A 22,517-nucleotide genomic window follows, 5' to 3' on the forward strand; every position below is an offset into this window, starting at 1 on the left:
ACAGGTGCTATCACAGTATTTACTGATGATTGCAGGCGTCACTGTCATCTTATTTTACCAATCTATGTTAAAATATTGTTTAAAACATTTGCTTTCAGGTTAGAATCAGGCTTTCTAGAACTATATTAAATAATTGTACCAGCTAACTTTTATACAACTTGATTCCACGAGCAATCACCTTTTCATAAAGCAGAAAGAAAATTATCAAAAGATTTGATCAGGCAAACAGTAAAGATTTACAGAACCCCAAATACTGAGTAGTCAAGCAGGAGCTGTCACATACTGTTTGTGTACAAGTCAAATTCACATTTCTCAATGCACTCAGCTAAAAAAGTTGATATAGCAATCAGACATTTACTACAGGACATGAAAAAACAGTATACATGTGATGCAACACAGTTATACTTTGGAATGCTATTAATCTGACAGAACACCTGACAACAGTATTCCTTTCAGTAAGAACTAATAACCTGAGTGAAAACCCAAAACACAAGTGTATTAACTGGGCAAGCAGGAGATAACTGCAGAGTACTCTTAAGTATTCTATCCTCCTAATAGAAGTCACAGTCAGTGTCCTCTCCCTTAAAATTCTGCAACAAGAAACAGATGGAAAATTGGAGATCTACAGACTACTACAGACTAAGGTGAGGCCAATGAAATGTACCATCTTTCTCAACCCTTCAATTGAACCCACACTGTCCTAAGTCGAGCCTTCAAAATATTCTCAGAAATTCATTCACAGAAACCTTTCTCTACTCATGATGTGAACAAAGGCTTTCCTTTTGTCCTCAAAAGGTTTAAATTTACAACAAAGGAGATCAGAACCAGCTGGTTCAGGCCCACAAACTTACAGTTATTTGCTTGGGAACAGATTTGCTCAAAACAACTCAGCCTTCAGCATACACATAGTAAGTGCTGCCTCTACTGCTGCAAATACAAAACTGCTTCATTGACAACTGCCTTGTTCTGCACAAAAGTAATATGGCACAGCAATTACTGTCATGCAGTCAAAAAATAAAGATGATAAAGAAAGTAGCAAATGAACATACTATACCTACCCCACCTTGAACTCCTATAAGAAATACTGTTTTATTATCAACCAAATTCAGCTGCTTCGTCTACCAGAGCAAACACCTGACATATCTTTTAATGCAAACACTCTCACTGCATCATTCTGGACAGCTGCAGTACCAACATTGTCATTATCATTAGATGCACTCAAAGTCAAATAAACTGTTCAAAGGTGAAGAACAGAAAAACAGAATGATGATGATGGCTGGCAGCAGAATTCAAGTCACAGTGAGAGATGCAATGGGCACTGTGGCACGGCTGTGGGCATGGCCTGCTACCCCAAAAATCACGCACACCTCCTGCGGACTAAGCATTCTCCACTCAACAGGCAGGTGAAGCTTTCCTTCACTGCTCTCAACCATTTCAGGTTTTGCTTTGTGACATTTTGAAGTTCTAAAGTTTATGAGTGTAGAAACCTCAAAGTGGCTAAGGAAACAAAGAAAATCTTTCGTATGCTCTGCTGGTAAAGGAGTCCTGTAGAGCACCCTCTGCACAGCCCGAAGGAAGAGAAGGAGAGCGTGCTACCTGGGGCTGCCCAAAGGCCACACCGGCAGCACACACCTCCTGCATCCCACTTCCAGGGAAACAAGAAACTCCTGCCACTGGGATAATGACCTTTCTGAAAGCACTGATAACTCTTCCCCTAAAAGAAACATCCTGGATTATCGTCCTTTGCACTATAGTTCCCCCTCTCACTACCACAAACTCTGCCATATATAGCTCTTGCCAAGATATTTCAGGAAGTGAAGATAATTACTTCTAACTACAATAAAAAATAATGAAGACACTTAACTAGATGTGAACTCAGCTTTGGGGCTTCCGGAAATTTCTTAGTGAATAGCAACCACTATGTGCACCTGTGTAATGTGGAGACAAATAATCTCAATGGCAGCACATCAGTGAATTCCTCTTTTGAACTGCAGCTATTACTATACATGACTACAGTACCTTTGGAATGGCAACTTATTTCTGTATGTAAAACCAGATGAAAGGAAGTTCTAATACAACTCCTTGCAAGAAAAAAAAAAAAAAAAAGATAACCTCATAATTTGAACCCATTGTCAGCAATGGAGAAAATTTGATCCAACTTTGGCTTAAATAAGTAAAAATACAGAAAAATTGTTATGAGTATTTTCCATCAGTCCTTTAAAAAACAATATATTGTAACCAATTTCTTACTTATCACAGTCTTAATCTTTCGTCAATGAAGTCCTATTTCATAGTTACAACAAAGAATGCTTTATTATACTAGAACTTCCTGGGTCAAAAAAGCACACAAATAAGAAAACTCCCTGATCAGCAGGCATCAAGGCCCTGTACTGCCTATTTGTCACTGGCTCAATTCTCTTCTAAGAACATACCTTCTAGCTAGAAGCTTTCACTGTTTTTCCATTTTAGCAACTCTTAATCCTAAGGATTTGTGCCCAAGCCAATGAAATTTTATCCAGGCTGAAAAGTCTCAGACAACAGTTGTCAGAAATACAGCATCACCCATAAGAGGTTACTTCTAAGACATCTGATTTTATGTCAGCATTAACTTTTCCACTGCTCATGACATAAAAAAAAAAGCAAGATTCCTATGTGTCTTCCAGGTATCCGAAATCCTCCAATATCTTTTCTAACAGTGGCCCAAATTCTGAATTTGCTCTTGTTCAGAGATATCTTGTTATAACTTGTAAACACAATATTTTAAAATGTGTGCAAAGTCATTTGTCCAGATGATTTTAAGTCAGTTCATTTTGTATTTCAATTTGTATCTCTAATACAAGCTTTAAATTTTTTCTTCACGTGCTATAAAGAATTCATCATACCATGCAACATGAAATATACAATCATACATTAAAAATTACAGCCAGCAATAATGAGAATGAAGTTTTTCTACTGTAATTGTGGCTTCGGTTTCTTTAAAATAGAATTTTGACAGAGCTGCATGTATGGGTGAAATACCTCATAATAAGCATTACATCAAGATAACGGACTCAAGCCATAAAGACACGCATTGCCCATTACTGTACACAATAATGCCGTCTTTGTTCATTGTGGTTTTTAAATACATCAATGCCAACAAGTGATTAAACTATGCTGAGAATATGCTCTCAATGAATAAATGCTAAGGAGTCGTGTATCAGCAAATACCAGAACTTCCAGCACAAAAACTCACAAATATAATAGGGGACTTGAGCTAGCAGAACTTAACATTTACAAAAAATTGGGATTTGTTTCTCAAAGCACGTTACAAATTATTTCAAGCAGATGTAGAATCAAAACCTTTCTTAATGAATTGAAAGCTTGGAAAACAGCTGCATTCAGTGCAGAGGATCATAGCGATCTAAGAATTTTTGTTTTGCTTTTGTTTGGCTTCAAACAAGTTAGCAGAAGTCACTGGGCACTCCTTGAAAAACAGTGTGGAAAGTATTTTCGTGGTGCTGGGAGCTTCACCGTAGAAGCTGGAAACCAACTCTGTAAACAGAAAATTCCACTCAGTAAGTCAAGGAAATGTATTGCCTTAAGATTCAGCAGGGTTAGGACCAAAGATCATAAACTCTTTCAAAATATAAATGAGGTGTTTATCATGCTGAAAGACAGTAAGTAGAAGAACGTCAGAATTGCGCATTTCACTGAAAGCATGCACTTAAAATTTGGAGCTTACAGAGACAGTATGTTTTTTAAAGAAAAATCTGTTCAAAGGTAACAGCTAAAACAAGAAACTGCCAAAAGGACTGCTCAGGTGATTACATAGTATGTTGCAAATTTTCAGTTTGTTTTCCTATGTCTCACATGTAAAAATTAATTTTCTGCAGAGTATTTTCCCAGAACTTATCTTTTAGCATCGTAATCACATAAGCAGAAAAGTATGAGTAATTTAAATGTCAGTTTGTCCCTTTTTCCATTAAAAAAGAGAAAGCAAGAAGTAGTCTGAGTAATAGTACAGGCAATTTGTTTTTATTTGAACACTTCTTTAATGTTAATGCTGTACCTTATAAAGCATCATGCAGGAACATAAACAGCTTTACGATCATACAGACAAGACGGACAGGGAAGGTTAATTCCATAATCTCTGTTACTTAATGACACACCTAAATTAACAACTAGAAGAACAAGCTGTACTGTTTATGCAGATGTGCTCTAGCACAGTACTGCATTTTCAACAGGGACTGATACTTGCAGAGAAAGAATATAACCCCTTTTACACAGGCATCACAAATAACAGAGGAGTGCTTCTTCAAATGTCAGCAAAAGCTTTAATTCCTATTTCTTTCTTTTATTTTTCTCTTTAGTGTTGCCATTTGGGGCACACAGAAATATGATCACTTCCATTAAATAATTCAACTTGCGTTTACTTTGATCAGCTGTGACAATAAATTCGTCTGACTGTTTACAAGCGTAAAAGGTATCACCTTCTCTATTTGATCCAGTTTCACTACATTTCAATTTCAGTGACTGTGTCTAATTGTGCAGCAAGATGCACAAAAAGAAAACTGTGATACCCTACAGGACATCCCATTTCAAGTCAACCTTTTACTTGTATCACTCCATATTCATTCCCTCTTCACGTTTTCACAACTGCTTCAAATTCTCCAGAAGCACATCATCCCAATCCTACATCAAGGAGATTAATAAACAGGGATGCCATCTTTGCATCACAAAAAAAAAAAATAAATAAATAAAATGACATGTTAATATTTATGATAGGATCTGAACCTTTGCCACTCTAGAATATGATGTGAGAAGAAAATTAAGAGAAAAAAAACTTGGTTTGTTCTTCAGAGAAAAAAACAAGAAGCTACTAATTTATTTAAGGAAATGGTGTACCAAATGGAATGAAAGGATTTTTTATTTGCCTTTTTCTTTTGAATTCTGAGAAAGAATTTCTGCACAGAACCATAGCACACATAGCTTAGCTCATCTCACCTTCTTACTTTCTCTTAACAAACACATACTTGTTAGCAGTTTTCTGTAGTTGATTCAGAGCCTCAGATTCTTCTCTCTGAGCAGTTCCAGCCTTATTCCAATAAGAATATAACGCCAAGTTACTTATTAAACATTAGAATTGCTCCATTGTTTGAAGCTCCAGCAAGGAATCAGCAGTAGATATTTAACAAAAAAAAAAACCCAAAACAATAAAATAAAATAAAATAAAAAAAAAAAATCAAGAATGCTTACAATTCTCTGATGTGTTTTAGAGAAGTCTAGTTTGCTCCAGAGCATACTGGATCAAACTATCTATCTAGTCTTGTTTGCATGTAGTTACTACCTAACATCCTAGTATCAGATGAAGAGCACAGAAGGAAAAGCAGCCTAATTTTTACAGGAAAAAACAGGCATTTGTATGAAAAGAAAGTAATGGGGAGAAAAGTAAAGTTATTTTTATTGAACTGTCATTTCTGTAACGCTAATCCTCTGATTCAAATACTATGTTACATTTTCCTTTACTTTCTCACCTGTGAGGCATAGTGTATGTTGGTAAAAAGCTTCATAATAACAAGCAACATAAAAGCATCCTGTCCAACTTGCCTACTTCTGTCTCTAAAAATTTCTCTTATATGTTTTGTAAGGAGCAGTGCTTTTTATTTAAACTTATTTAAAAAAAAAAAAAAAAGCAAATCCCCAAGTTTGATTGTGAACAAATTTTCTTGTCAGCTACAAGCAGGCACTTGCTCATACACAAAAGTCAATGTAAAGCTTAAAAAAAAATTAAAAAAAATCAGGGAATCTTTACTATCTACAGCCAATCCAATTTCAAGTTCTTCTCAGCAAAACGATAGCTGAGAAGTGACAGTCACCAGTCAGGTTCAGAAGGAATTTAGGTGCTACTCTATTACAAATGTGAAATCTCAAACTAAGTTACTTGACTAAAATCAAGAAGATTGTTCAATCATCAGTAGAAACAAAATTATACAATCACAGAATCATAGAATGGCCTGCGTTGAAAAGGACCACAATGATCATCTGATACAATGATCTGAGATCCTTGAAGATGATTTCTGCCAGAGCACAGAGATGACCAGTACTTTTCAGACTTTCTGAAAAACCTGCACCAATGATCTCTACTACAAAGCCCACACAAAATGAGGTAAGGAGATTCACCCAAGATTTACAGAAAGACTACAGAGCTACAAACACAACAGATACACCCAAGGTAGAATGAATCAGAAGTCTATCCAAAAGCACTTAAAAGCAGGGCTGACCAATTCTTTAGTTTGGAGAAGAAAAAAAAAAAGGTAATTGTTAAGTATGTAAGATTTCAAAACACAGACTAAATACCATGAAGTAATAAGTTATTAAGGGACACTATTTTTGCTGTAATTGCCAACAAAACCTATAGCAAATGCCTACAATTCAAGATGGTTGACCTTCTAACTATCTTGCATTAACTCTAACACCATTACAAGTAGCTAAACCTTGGATGAGGAAGCACACGGAGTACCAAAAAAAAAAACCAAACCAAACATAAGAAAACAACTTGAAGCGCATGCTGGGCATTAAAACACTTTTTCCTACCTCCACTTTTGTTCGGTAAAGAACAAGACGCTTGAGGCTGCCCACTTTGGCTATGTGGTTGAAAGCTTGAGGTGGTATCTTATCACATGATGAGAGATTTAATTCCTGAAGATTAGGACACGTTTCAGTAATGACCTCCAAACATGTTTCATTGAGGAAATGGCCACAAGACAATTCAAGACGTACAAGTTCGGAGCCACAAACTTTCAAGAACCTGCAAAAAAAATTCACATTTCTGGTGAAAAATAAATCTTTGAATAATGTTAAAACTGTAAGCATGGTAAGCATGGTAAAACAGGAAATACTTTCTTCCAGCAATGAAAAACCTACAGACCATGGCACTAATTCAGATATACATCTGAATTAATTAATGGAAAATATGATTAGGTTAAAGTAAATTAATCATAACCACTCTGAAGAAATTACTTGTGAACCAAATCTGTACAGATCCTGAAGAGCAAACTAATGAGTTGCTGAGTTAGACATCATATTCGAAAACTAAAGGTGGTCTGACAGTTAACACTGTTTCATCAGCATTAGATACCATATGTAACCTAGATATTATAGTTTTTGTATAAAACAGTATTTGACACATACATTTTAAGAAACACAAAAGACTATATTAAGCTATACACGATATGAGGACACTGATGCCATTAAAGCAGCTGTAGAAAACAATTCTACCTTGAAAGCAAATTGCAAAAGCATCACTGCAAGGGGTAAAGAAAAACAAAGGTTTTGCTGGCCTTGAATATTCAGTTTAGAAAGTTGGAAGATGCTTCCTTCTTGCAATTTGCTCCCAGACAATGAAGGCATTACAAAATGACACTAAAGAATAGTGAGGACTTGATGTCCCTTTCTCAAGATGCATGTTATTAAATCTTCTTTTCTTATTTTTCATTATACATGTATGTCTACCTGTTATTCATGACCACCAACTTTCCTGATTCATCTTGCATGCTACCCAGCTCCCTTTGCCTTACTCTCCATTATACAGATCCTATGCAACAGGGAGAGAAAAGGAGATTGCAGAGTGCAACCTCCACTCCAGGAAGCTTCCAAGAGTCATCTGAAACTTCAATTGACCTGATCCAGAGCTGGGGTCAGCAGCACCTCAAGTGGGAGCTTGGAGTAGGTGACCTTCAGAGGTCCCTAATGTTCATGAGCTTACAGAAAGCGACAAAGAGAGGCTCTGAGAAAGAGAGACAGAGCACTTGGGGGTTTTGCTAAGTATGCTCTTAAGTGGCATTCAAATCTTTTCCATTATTTTTGTGCAACCCCACAGTCTCTCTTCAGAATCCATTTTAGCTTGTAAAAAGTAATCAAACATCAAGCAGTTATTTGTTGTTTTCATAACAGATACGTTGAATTCACCGGTAAGCTAGACCTGTGAGCTTTCCTACAGAAGAGTGTCAGAAGCAAAACGACTTGACAGTTCAGCAGAATTAATACCAGATATCTAAACATTAGACTGCTATTTCAGACCAGCAGCAGAGTTCAACACTGTCGTGGAGAAACAGGAAGTAGATTCCTTGGAACTTTGAGTAGAGATGTACTGATTCACTGCTGATTGCCAATTAGCCAATTCCTCTCTTCAGTGAGTGCTTTAACAACACATTCATATGGCTTCTTTCATCAACAAATCACTGGGTTTGTTCCAGTGGTGATAGTTTCCATAAAACCCTGTCAATTGCCATTTATTATGCCTCTAGCTTCCAATTTGCTAATGGATAAATATTTTATTAACTATTCCATTACAATAATGGATGTTAGGTTAACTGCCATATAATTTAACAGGATTCAGCCATTATAAATATTGCTACAGATCAACACTTTTCTTCTCCTGTCAGTATTAGAAGTTAACATTACTAAGTCAGAGAAGCATTCTTTGATCCCTTAGACTTGGATAAGAAAAAGCACACCAGCTTGAAGAGTTATCCTGGTAACATTTTATCTTCATTATACTTAGAACACAAGGACTGAGCAAAACCAGCAGTAGCAATGAGCACGGCACTTATTTGTGACTTTACTTCCTTTTCAGAATAAGTTATTTAGGAGACATTAAGAAGAAATTAAGTCGAGGGCAGTAAGGGAGACACAGCAGGGTATAAGAACAAACTGACAGGCATGAAGGGAAGCAGTGAACAGAAACAGAAAGGGAAATTTGAGGGAGTCAGCAAACAGAACATTGCAGAGTACAATAGTCAGTACTTCTGAGTTCTCCCCATCCTCTGCTTACACTGCACAGCCTGCTTGGGGCAGAAGGTTTTGCTAAATTCTTTCCATGCAGACCTCCAAAGGCTTATAGCAAGGTAGAACATGGGTTCTCAGGCTTTCCGAACAGAAGCGGCATTTCCTTCAAATTCCTGAGACTCAGCAAATACTGGAAGGCTGCCTGGCAATGACTTACTTCAGAACAGCATCTCCAACAAAAGCACTTGCTATCCAAAGGAATGCTTCCTCACATACCTCTCCTTTACTCACTGAAGACTGACTGCATCCCACTTATAGGATCTCTTCCTTTCTGCAGTCACTCATCTTATTAGTCTTTTTTCTTTATTACCGGTGGTTCAGACAATTTCTGAAGTGATTTCCTTTCTTACCTATTATGAAATAGAACCAAACAACCTAGAAGAATCTAAATATGTACACTTAGTTTGCTAGGCACTACAACAGACTTTTAAATTCACCTTCATTCTAAACTACAGTATTTCAGTCTTTTTGTTTATTTTCAGAGAATCATAGAATGGCTTATAAGTTGGGAGGGACCTTAAAAATTATCTAGTTGCAACTGCCCTGCCACATTTCTCACTTTCCAGCACTGCTTTGATGTTCACCTCCCTCCCAGCTCTATCCCACCTTAGACTTGGAGAGTGAGTTCTGAAATCAGTCTGTATCTAATATTTCCTATGATTCAAAATTAAAATACCAAGGTACAAGAGAAGCACTGTTCATGCCAGAGTTGACTGCCTAAGACCTCCCAAATGAAATCCCCCAAACACTTTTAGACATGTACTAAAGAGGGTTTTGAACACATCACATTTACTCTAGTGGTTATTTTACAGAATCGTAGTGTTTGTACTACCAATGATACACAGAAATCTGCACGCAGAAGTCTGTTTCTAAGCTGTCATCATCATTCACCTGTTAAAAACTCAGAGCAATTATTCAACATCTTGGTGTTTACTATACTGCCAATCAACCTGCTTCACTTTTCCTATACAGGTCTTATTGTCCCATGCTGACATTCCCATTGCATGAACAAATTCACTGCACACCTCTAATGCCAAGAGAATGCATTGATTATGTGAAGTTTTCTGTGAAATCTTTGTTTACTCCCTGTCATTTTACATTCCAGACACTTGAGATTGCTCAAACACTTGTCTTTCACTTTTCTCTATACTTTTAGTGCAATCTAAAAGACAAAGTTCAGTTAATTTATATTATATGCTGAAATGAAAATTTTATGATAGTCATTTTTAGCCCTAAGGAGCAGATGCTATCAATAAGTTAAAATACCTTCAGCTTTGCCTCAGGACGTTCATATGCCTGAAGCATTCTATCTGCTCATGATAACACAAAATTTGCTTCAGTCATTTCTTAAACTACTCTTTAAAAAAAAGTTTCTACTTCAGTCCACTTTTGCAGGAAAGCACATTTGGATTTTTTTTTTTAAGCAGCACACATTTATACAATTCACCTCTTCTAAGATTCATAAGAAAATAAGGATAAAAACATTTTAAAGATATTTTCCAAAATAAAACTCAAGCAAGAGTACCACATCAATAGGCATCTACTTGCAGAAATCAGAATCTAAACAGGACAGCTGGAAGAATCAAACTAATTCAAGTGGTTTTCAACTCAACAGTGCAAATTTTAATACCAAGTACTGAGAAAAGTGCAAAAATAAAACAAAAGGAGGCTCTGCAAAAGTTAAATGTTTCTTATCTACTGAAGATAAGGTAATTAGGTTTTAGCATTTTGTTGACTTTATACTGCAGCAATTTGTTGTGTTTGTAAGGTTACTTAGGAATTTCATTTAGAAAATTACTTTTCCTCTCTTTAAATGGACAAACATAACGTGGTCTTTATAAGTAAGGTAATGGCGTCCTTCAGACTGTTACAGCTTCCAGGCAGAATTCTCTATATTTCCACTGCAGTGGCTTGACAGCTGTTCATGGTTGCTTATACAGCAGCTTACCATAAAATGGATCACAGAAACATAAAATGGCACAGGCTGAAGAGGACAGTGATCATCCAGGTTCAACCCCCCCTGCTACGTGCAGGGTAATCAACCACTAGACCAGGCTGCCGCCCAGAGCCACATCCAGCCTGGTCTTGAATGCCTCCAGAGATGGGGCATCAAACCTGAAGTACTGGAACAAGCAATTTAGGTTAGTTTGAGCCTCAAGTTACAGGAAGACTTTATTGTTTTTAACCAACTAAATCCAAAATGAAAAACAAACAAAACACAGCTCATTATTCTACAGGACACCTCACTGCCATACCTAAAATTTTATTTGCAGAAAGAAAGAATACCAAGAACGGGAAAAAGTCAGAGAAGCATAAAGAGAAGCCAGCAATTGTTTTCAGAAACATACAGTGAGCAGCAAGATAAGATTTTACATTAATAAAGACTTTACATTAATAATATAGTGGTAATGTCCTCTGCTTCCATACGTAGAGTCATAAGTATTTCATTCTTGCAATGGACAATTGTAAATCAAAAGCATGAATAAGTTTTCAGGAAGGTATCAGCTAGTAACTGAGAAAACAAGCAATGCATCCTCCCCGGACGATTGCCAAACCTCCTCTATTGAAGGTAAACTGAAGAGTAAACTAAAAAGAAATAGAATTCCTAAGAAAGTCAAAGTAATTCCATTCTTTGGAAATTCTGGTTTGGCTAATAAATCCTGAAAGTCAGGTGAGGTGAGAAATGTCTAGAGATCCAAAAGGAAAAGCTGGGAGTTCATGACTAGCACGTACTGGATCATGCAATTAACACGTCACGGTGATACAGTAATTCTAGAAATGCTGACTAAAAGTAAATGCTATTATTTTAGTAGTAAAAAAAAACAAACAAAAAAAAAAACAGAAAAAACAAGAAAGTAAAAACAGTTAATTAGTTAAAAGATGTTTTCAACTAACTGTAAGCCAAATATGACAGGATTGCAAGTTCACAATTCGCTGAGCTTAGACATTCATTTCTTTCAATGCTACGCAAAATTTTTAACAGCACTGCATATTTAAAAGAAAAAAAATGAAAAATATCATATGAAGACACACACCTTTAAGTTTTCATAAAGACCAACTTAATAAGCTAAACATCAGAAAGCAAACACTTCACTATTTCAGAGTTGAATTAAAGCTTATACATTTATATTCAGCATAATCTAACGTGAAATCCAAATTTAGGAGATATCTTGTATCCAACTCAACTAGGTGATGACCATCTCCTTTTTCTCCCAACAAGAACAAAAGAGCACAGCATAGGGCCCTTGGGTTATACCTTAAGGTCAGTAAAAAGGAAGTGACATTCTCATCTTGATGAAGTATTTCTTCAAATAATTGTCCTCTAGTGCCTCAAGGAAGGCACTCAGACACCAAAGGAAAGAAAACGTTCCAATACCTTCTAACCTTTTAATTCAGAAAACAAATGAAAGCCAAGACATTTTAAAATATATTAAACATTTCTGTTTCTTATCAGTCAAGTTCACCCGCTGTTGTTGATTATCTCTTAGTTGAAACAGCAATTTTTGTTTAAATGAAATGTGTTGATAAATGCTGTTTAACTAATGCAAATGAGTGAAGCAGCAAAAAAATGATATGTTAAGGAAGCAGAGAACACTGATGTTATACAGAGAAGAATCCCTGCATATTTGCTGCTTTAATAACCTATAGCATAGACATATTTTCAACTCAGTGTGAAGACGCACACGCAAACCCCCTGCTTTCCAAAAGGACTAATGTTTTAAATCATTTTTATGAAAATATTTGCATTTACATTGCACTCCAGTGATTACTTAGGGCCCATACCTTGTAACCATGCACTGTAATCAGTTTACTACTGCAGCCATTCTAATACAGTCCTACTGATGACTCCTTTGTACACAGAACAACTACAGATGCTTTCTTCATAGGATGAATTTCCTATTGCTTAGTTCTCATGGAGTCTTTCAGAATCCCAGAAGAAAGCAAAACACTTCTCCCACTGGAAGAAACCACTCAATCACAGGCAGTTTGGATCTTGCAGACTACAGACAGAAAAGACTCCTACTTCCCTATTTAGCACCTCTTACTGTTTTAACCTCCCCTCCCACATCATAACAATCACACTCTTTTTGGTAAATCAAAGACATTTCCTGTCTTTTAGCAAGGTTTCAGTTACTCAGTGACAAAGTGCTGTGCAGCAGCTCTGCAAACAGCTTGTCAAAATACTGACAAACATTTAGCACTGACCTGCTAAATCCAGAAACAGAGATGGCTCCCCTGTTTCCAGTCCAAGATAAATTCAGCCACTGGATGAGAGTGCAGCGAGACTGTAGGTGCTCCAGAGATGTGTCATTAATTCTTGCCCAATAAGGCTGTAAACTGAGATGAATGTACTGCAGAGGATCACAGCAATGTTGATACAGCAGCTTACAGGTTTGTGCTAGTCTACACAGGTCTGGTACTGTAAGGTGACTCAAAATCAACTGGATGAGCTATATTAAAAACAGGGGAAAAAAAAGGCACAGATGGTCATACAGCACTTGAAATGCTAAGGAAAATCTGCAAAGGAATAAGAAAACGCGTTTTAACTTCAAAGAAAGGTAAGTTCTTTTACTTAAAAGTAACTTCTCAAATAGAACATTGATTAACTATTAAGTAGGATTGCACTTCCCTTCCTTCTCGATTTGACAACATAATAAACAAGAAAGGGAAAAGCAGATCAGCAAATAAAAGTGACAGGAAGCTTTCAAATCAGAAGTTTCTTTACCTACGCTAATTCAAACAGTAATATATATGTAAACACTATGTTTACATATTTCCCTTCATAATGTCTGTACTTTCATTGATCATAACACTGTGCTGGGATCCTCTTTATTCTCTGGATTTAGTTATAAGGTGGTAGCATAGTTGAAGAGTACATGATATCAGATCGTGCCCCAGTTTCCCCACAACCTGAATTGATTTCAGAGTTATTCCTCTGCACCCTTCTCTAAAATAAATAAATAAATCAGTGTTTTGTCTTCTACCTGGTATCCTTTTCCACTCTCCCACCAGTGCTGGACTACGCAACAAGATAAAAAAAAAATCAAATACATTCAGCTTGTCTTTTATGAAGTAATTTCTTATCTGGTTGTATGTGAGAGTCAAAACTGAGAAGTACCACCCCTTTTTGCCTTTATCAAATTGAATCATCTCAGCTTCAGAATAATCACCAGCCCTTCTCACTAGCACCACTGTATACCTTTTTAAAAAGACTTTTTACACTCAGATGAAGAAAAATCCCATCTCCTATCAAGCTCTGGTTTTCTTTCTGAAGAAAGATTAACAGAAATACACATAAGTAATCACTTCAGGGAATAACAAAAACCTTCAATAAAAATTTCTCCCTTAGCTTAGAAATCTGAGAGAAAGCGCTCTTGTAAAATTCTGTCTAAAAATTACCTTTAGTTTACTGTGGCTCTTTCACAGCTATCAGCACCAGCACTCTGGTTATGTAATTAAGTGAGTAAATCGCTTCCAAGCAGAGGAGGAAAACTAACTCTCTTCAATGAATCAGTGAGACAGTGTAAATTAAAACAACAACAGCTTAATCTGAAGCAAGCCCTATTACTTCTGACTCAGCCCCAGATTTACTGTTTGGACATCAAACATTCCACATATCTACGAACTCTTCAGCAACTTAACATTAAATCCAATGCCAGAGAAGTGCTTGCATATACTGAGGTCTTCTAAACCTTGATTTCAAGTCTTCTTCCCTGTCCTAAAAACACCTCTGGCTTTTTACCTCAGCTGGAAGCTGCAGACCAAGGCAGACATTACCACATAACACCACTCAACAAAAGTCACTTCCTAGACTGACACTTTGGTTGCTGGCATTTTGATACAACACATCGCAAGCTGACTAGGAGCTACCACACATGTGATCCCAAGCTAACATCTGGGGGTTATTTTGCTGTGTTCAGACCTACTGTTCAACCTTAGAAGTTGCTGCTACATCCTGTTAGCATGTATCTAAATACATACACATATTTTAAAGATCATCTATTAACTTTGAACAATTTTTCAATATTCTGAAAACAATTTCAAGCTGTCCTGCAACCTTTCAGCTACTTTGCATTCTGTAATCCAACTAAATATCTATTTTGTCTTCTCCCTCAGACTTTTCCAATGTTTATTTATTAGGTTTTCTATAGCAAAGAGCTCAGCCATTATAGCTGCAGTTAGCTAAATTTATGTCTACAATTAATTTGGTATAATTAATGTCTGGTACAGAGAAACACTAGTTCTGTTCATTGGGGAAAAAAAAATTTCTTCATGATTTCTGAGCAGCAAAAGTAATGGTGAATGAAACCACAGATGCCTCAATATACTTTACACTCACTGATAACTTTAAAGAGTATTTCATAACACAGAGATACTGCAATCCTTCCCACCCAAGATGAAATATCTGGGATTAAAAACATATAATGCAATACTTCATATTGTTGTAGTGATAATTTTTTCTTGCTTTTGATTAAACAAATATAACAGGATCCAAATCTACATGCTAATACCCATTAACCACTGCTGGCATCTGTCAGCAGTCTGCTATCTGCGTACATATATCCCAGCACAGAATACCATTTGATACCACTGTGTGTGACAAAACGTGCTCCCATTGTGCTACGCTGTGCTTACAGTAATTCCATGAACACCACAGAATGGAATATCTACTTTGAAAATCTATTTACAACATTGTTTCCTGCCATCACATTTTAGCTTCAACTCTGGATTTATGAAAAATTATTACAACCACGGTTGTTTCACACTCTCATAAGCTGCTCAGTAAAAACACAGATAATTGGAAAAATAAAAAGAAAATATAGCTAAAACAAACGCTGCTCGCCTTTGATGGATCAAAAATGAAAACAGAAGTACTTTCTGTCCCATTTCCAGGCAAAAACACACCGTGTATGTCCAGATTCAGAGATGTGATGAGATCAATAAATGCTTGAGAGAACATCCAAAAATTGGAGGTTTCCAGATAGTAACTCTCAACAACCCAGCAAACATCAACATACGAATTCGCTGTGCTATCTGCACAACAAAAAGACCCTGAGTCATACCTGATTTGCCTGCTGTTTTTGTTTAAATCATTGCAGTCCCTGACTGTAGCATCTTAAACATTCACCTTCACTTTGAATTATAAACTCAAAATATCTTCAAAAAACAGAAATCTCATACAGTGCAAAGTTCACTTATAAGCTCAGACAGGATCTCCATCACACACTTCACACACAGGATAAAACCCCAGGCACACAGCTTCTAATAGCACTTACCAATAACGTTTCTCCAGCTTTTTTTTTTTTTTTTTTTTAATATGAATCACAGCAAGAAATAATCATTTATAACTAATAATACAATTTCTTTGGCTAGAGTACAATAATGCAAAAATTGATTAGGCCAGAAGACAATCCTCAAATGTTTGTCAATCCTAAAATTTCTGCACTATGAATTTCCTCCTTCAATTTTTCTATTTGAGCCCTTCCAATATGAAAACACATCAGCCTATACAAACTATAATTCAGGAATACTCATTTTTTGTTCTGCAGCCAGAGCTGCCACAACTTACTCTAAAGAACTAGAGTTGACATCAAGAAATGCTCAGATAAAGGATCTGTGCACAAAAAGGAAAAGAAGGATGAAAGGAAGCAGATGATGACATCCTGTGACTACTGGCATTCCTCAGCATAGTTTAAGAAAACACAGTCCCTTGTTCCGTGATCCTATAGCTTGCATGCTACCATTTTAATCTCTCCTTTTCTTTATTCTACTCATGTCAAGTTCAGCTGCACCAAAGCATTTTATAACACAAGAATACAAGCACTCAACCCCTCGGAAATGAAAGGCTGAAGGTTTTAACCCCCACCTTGATGTGAAGAACAGAAAGCATCTTACTGATAGACTGATAGACAAATTATCAAGGCTTCAGAAAAACTAACGCTGCAAAGATCTCCACAAGCCATCACTCAGAGCCTAGTCTGCTACAGCAACTGGCAGTATATTAGCCATTACCTGAAGGGATCTCATGCCATATGGTGATTAAAAAGCTTAAAACAGCCTTTAAGACCCTTGTGAGATTCTCAATCCAAAGAGAGGCACAAAATCTTACAAATTATCTGAAAGCCTGCAAATATTTACTCTTGAAGCATTTGTTCTGGAATGATGCAAGAAGTTTACTGGGAGGAGGGGGGAAAAAGCATATGACTGAGAAATGGTCCTGCTTATTATTTCAGTTCTTTTAAGCATCAGTTAAGGGCCTTACATTTAAGGGCTTGCATTCAATGCATCTCTTAGATTTAAGGCCTCATGGAATGCAGGTGTCGAATCCACACTTAGTGGAAAAACTCACTTTCCCAACAGACACAAATTGCTCATAAACCTTGTGTTATTCTTTTTTTCTGAAGCTGCTTACAACAGCTTCAAGGATGACAAAGATCTGATTCTTTTATTTCTTTATACAAATTTTCAAAACAGAAAGATACTGCATGCTGCAGTCCAAAGTATTCCTCTTGCTTTGCTGAGGAGGAGTTAAGTTCTCAGGACCTGGTGTACCATAGTGAGTCTCACACTGCACACACAGCACACCATGGCAGGCATTTCTCCCCTTTATTGAAGGCTCTCAACTTGTTCAGGCTGCCAGGTCTGAAGCACTCTGCAAATCTGAATATGACAAAGGCCTTATTCCTTCCACCTTACAAGCAGCACAAGCTAATCAAATGCGAAAGGACATGAAGATGCTCCTACAAAATCCTCTCTCAACGTTAAGTTAATTTTGAGAACAAGTACTCTACAGATATTAAGGATGTTAAAAATATTAAGCAGTGCATGAGCAAGGAAGGAAAATTCTCTCATCAAGCTCTTTGCTTCTAAGGAACTCTCTGCCCCAGGATGTGAGCATCCTCTTATTTTGTGCAAATTAGACCATAACAATGTTTTTACAGCTCACACGCAGTAAGCCATTCTGAAAGCAACATAATCTAAGAAAGCATGGTCTACAGAAGTTTCAGAAAGGCATGGAAAGCAAAAAAACTGCTGTCTATTTTAAGATCAGCATAGAAGACCATTCAGGCTGAACATTTCGTGAATTATGTAGGGTTGTATGAAGAGCCTGAAACAGCTGAAGTAAGAAACAGGCAAGTATGAAGACTAAGAACAGCTTCACATTCATAATGTGCTGCAGGAACCTATAAAAAGATACATCTTCTTCATGTAACATATCAAAGTCAAAACTGGAAGGAGTTGGTGCTTTGCTTTCTTTACTTCACCAGTACTTTCTCTGAACACTTCCAGAAAAAACTGACACTTGTCATTCTCAAAAACAGCATGTAGATACTGTTCCCATTTCAGATGGGATAAAACGTTGCCACACTACAAAGCACAACATTTTTGTTGTTTCTGTAACCAAGCCTTCCAGCTGGACAGAGAAAGCAGAGACGGGTATTGCTACTGTCACAAACCATGTCCAGGAATACTCTTTTGTAGTTTCCTGGTAAGTATTCTAGCCGTATTTTCAGGTTCTTTAAATCAAAGAAAAAAAAAAAAAAAAAAGTGTTTGGTATTGATAGACCATATAAATGCATTCATGAAAGCAAACTTGTTAAAAAATGGATAAAAAAGAAAGCCAGTAAAAAAAAAGTAAGCAGAAAAGCACAATAAAGTACATAGAGACAGAAGATCTTAGGAATAATAAGACCACATATAATTATACATATTAGAATCTTGATGATTTGTATAATTATGCAGAACAAAAATGAGATTAATTAATAGTTGCCTCTCTGATTGGCAACTATACTACAAATCAACTTATCAAGCCTTTTCAAAAAAGACTTCCCAGATTTAAATCACATTTTCTCTGTAATTAATTGTAGACACTAAAAAAAAAAAAAAAGAGAGAGAGAGAGAGAGAGAGAGAGAGAGAGAGAGAGAGAGAGAGAGAGAGAGAGAGAGAGAGAGAGAGACATTTACATGTTCTGGACTCAACCACAGCCCTGCATAACCACTAAACCACCTTACAGATACAGAAGGACCAACAGTGAAATACACTGACCACTATATGCATCCTAGAGAATTAAAAAAAAAAAAAAAAACCAGTGCTGCTGCTAACTAAGGTGAAATCAGCACCCTCATTCATTGTTCCATTGCAGCACTGGCAGCACTGGCAACAACTCATGAATGGAAATAAACATTTAAAAGAGGAGATAATGATTCACTCTCCTTTTGGTGTATTTTCTTTTTCTTCAATACAGAAGAAAATCCCACAGATCAAAAAAAGTGGACATGACAAAAAACACAAAACTATCTGATTAAATGACATATTTCTGAATGTGTCCTGCAATCAGTGGCAGCATTTCTCATCATCCTCCTCTCTGCTTTCATAAATGAACCTACCTGATTCAAGCCAAAAGCACTCTTTTGCATTTGATGCATTACTGCAGTAAACAAGAACTGTCAATTGGAAGAACTGTGAAGTCCAGAGTTCTGAGCACCAAGTAGAAGCTCCTCTCCACTGCTAATCCAGCTTATTTTAGAAGAGGCAAAGGTGATCATTTGGGCTCTCCTTTCTTACTCTCACTGGTGTATCAGCCTCCCATGAACAGCTACACTCCAGCAGAAATTTACAGGTCAGCATGCAATATTCAGCAATACCACATAGGAAACGACAGGACAAAAGATATTTACCTGCACAGATGCTGAGCCTACCTGCAACTGCTCCACTGGTAGGGGATTTGAAAAGAGCACTTTACAACTATTTTCTGTGCCAGTAATAGACTAAAAAGTAGCAAATGCGTCAAAATAAGAGTGTGCAGAAGTTCAGCTATAGCTTTTTTTTTTTTTTTTTTTTTAACTTGCATCATGATTCAAAACACCTGCACAGAATATGAACATTTTACGGCAGCTGCAAGAACCAAGTTTTGTGCATTCTATAAAGAGATCAGGGAAAGAAACTTTTAACCAATTACAAACTACCCCTACTTCCAGGTCACATTCATTCTTTTACTCTCTTTTGTGTCTTCTCTGTCAAGGACTAATCTACTTGTATCATGAACTTAGGATCTTCCAGTTGTACAAAGCCAGAGATGAAAGGCAAGAATAACAGGCATAAGAAACTGTGCATGAGCAAAGAAAGAGACTCCTGAGAAATAAAAGTACCATAACTATGCATATACTGGCAAACTGGCTTGTTAATAGCCACCCATTGAAGCAGACTGACTACTGCAACTCAGGCATATCTATACAATAGTTGCAGAAGACTCACAAAAGAATGCAAGGAACTGGAAAAAACAGCAGACTTGATCACTAGTCCATACATCACCTTTACATTCAATCATTAAGACAACTGTATTAAGTATAAACATGATTTTCTTACCTCATAAGGCAGCTTATCAAAATATCCATTACTTGGCCATTCTTTGAGGGCAACGATGCTGAACTGTTTATTGAGAGTATCCATTCCACAGCCATACTTCTCTTCATCCTCATCTTCATCAATATCATTCATATCAATCATTGAAGCCTTAAGTGAGAGCACAGGTCTCTCTTTCACACCATGTAGTACTACTGCATCTAATTCAGTGTAATAGTCCAGAAGAGAACTGTTCACTTCCAGCCGAATTAGATTTGTGGGAAAGTTGATTTGTTTGATACTAGGTGTGAATTGCCGAGCCTGGGGACCATTCACTTTTGTAGGTGCCTCAGACCAGAGGACTTCCCACCTGTAAAAATAAGTGCATGCAAATACAGAGATTAAGATTAAAGTTACAAATCCAATTTCTGAACACAGACAGGGTGCTTTTGCCAGAATTACTTAAGAAGTGAGAAAAAACGGTTGAAAGGCCAGTGAAAATATAATGTTTGTCACTAGATTTGGTAAATTTCCAAAGGATGAGTTTAACAGGACACACTACAATCATAGCACATTTTCTCTGCGTTGCTAACCAAGCAAACTGTATACTCATTGTCATGCACTTGTGTTAGATTACCATTATATACACACAAATTATTCCAACACTTCACAGGTAAGGTTATTGTAACCAATTGATAAAAGATGTCTTGACAATAATTTGCCTGTTAGTACAAATAAGCAGGGAACAGTCCTGTCAAGCAACTCAAATACACACTCAGTTGACTTCACTTCCCACACAAGGTTTTCACAAAATATACAAAGAGGGGAAAAAACCAAAACCCACAGTTCTCACTCATTCACATCAAAGTAGTTCAAACTGCAACATCAACAAATTCCCTTATAAAAAACACCCGTACTTGATTTATCTATCTAAAGTAAGCAAAATATTACTTTTAGAAGTATTTATTTGTCAAATTATCTCATTAATGTAATGGTTAAATATTACCAGAGAAATATAATCTTCACATCATTCTTTAAAACGGTCTGCTGAAAAAAAAAACCCTAAACTTGTCTAACTGGTAAACTAAAATATTCTTATCTTTGATTTGGTGACAGAAGGTTGTTCAGGGCACAGACAGAGCTTGCATACATACTTGCACACAAACTTCAAATCTCTTCCATTAGATGAGCACCTTCTCCTCTCCTCTCCCTTATCCTCAAGTCTAGTTTCTAGTCAAGAAAGAAACCTCCAGCAGTCACTGCTTCTACTCCCTTTGATTCTGTGATTCTTTGGTTTATGCTTACTGCCATCTGAGTGCAAAATCCAGACGCTTCCCCATCTCTTCCACCTTTTTCGTATCAGCCCAATCCCAACTCCAAAGATGTCTCTTAACCTGCTTGTCTTGTCCCACAGGCCTCAGAGATGCAAGGCCTGATAGAAAGCTAGGTACTAGGAAGCATCTCAGTAGCTCTGCTCCTCATAACAGTTGTCACTAACATGAGCTTTAAAATATTGTTCAGGACTGACAGGTGCGGTAGAGTGCAGAGAAATATTACACATGGTTTGTTTTCCAGAATAGATTAAACTCTGGCCATTGTAACAGAAAGCAAAGCATATGAAAGGACTTCCACTAAAACATAATACAATATTAACAAGGCAGAGAAACTTGATATTTGCTCCAATTTCAAGGATATGAAAATCCACATTGGCTGAAACTTCCATTTCACAACAGACATTTTTAGGAAAGCACAGATAAATTTTCCTATCCTGCATCACGGCACTGACCACAAATACCTTACAGCACAATCGGAGGCTTGCAGATGTCTTCTGTCAAAAGGAAACAAAAAGCAATGAACTAAAACCAAACATACAGGATTGGTGAACACACGGCATGTCAGCAGTACAAACACACTCTGCTGTAAGATCAACAGGTTTGTTTTTTCAATATTTTGTATTTTTGTGAGAGACTTTCTACTAAGAGAATCATAGAATGTTTTAGGTTGGAAGGGATCTTTAAGATTATCTAGTTCTAACCCTCCTGCTACAGGCAGGGACACCTCCCTCCAGACCAGGCTGCTCAAAGCCCCATTCAGCCTGGCCTCGAATACCTCTAGTGAGAGGGAATCCACAACCTCACTGGGCAATGTGTTCCAGTGTCTCACCACCCTTACAGCAAAGAATTTCTTCTTATATCTCAACTAAATCTATCCTCTTCCAGTTTAAAACCATTTCTCCTTGTCCTGTCTCTACATCCCTTCTAAAAAGTCCCTCCCCAGCTTTCCTGTAGGTCCCCAAGGTACTGGAAGCTATAAAACATTTCATTAATTTAGGAGAGGAACTTCAACT

At 36.9% G+C, this 22,517-nt stretch overlaps 1 protein-coding gene across 5 annotated transcripts in view; it reads right to left on the reverse strand.

Moving 5' to 3' along the window:
- FBXL4 (F-box and leucine rich repeat protein 4) overlaps positions 1 to 22,517 on the reverse strand; it is a 56,805-nt gene that overhangs the window by 19,705 nt on the left and 14,583 nt on the right. For all 5 annotated transcript variants that reach the window (XR_007374918.1, XM_048935413.1, XM_048935410.1 and 2 more), the window contains exons 4-6: positions 20,195 to 20,540; positions 13,033 to 13,277; positions 6,574 to 6,787 (exon numbers count right to left, since the gene is read on the reverse strand). Coding sequence is in view for 4 of the 5 variants with exons in the window: in XM_048935413.1 (XP_048791370.1) it covers positions 6,574 to 6,787; positions 13,033 to 13,277; positions 20,195 to 20,540 (805 nt within the window). In the remaining variant the exon portion in view is untranslated. The remainder of the gene's footprint in view (positions 1 to 6,573; positions 6,788 to 13,032; positions 13,278 to 20,194; positions 20,541 to 22,517) is intronic.

The sequence above is a fragment of the Lagopus muta genome, chromosome 2, assembly GCF_023343835.1.
Source record: "Lagopus muta isolate bLagMut1 chromosome 2, bLagMut1 primary, whole genome shotgun sequence".
NCBI classification, from domain to species: Eukaryota; Metazoa; Chordata; class Aves; order Galliformes; family Phasianidae; genus Lagopus; species Lagopus muta.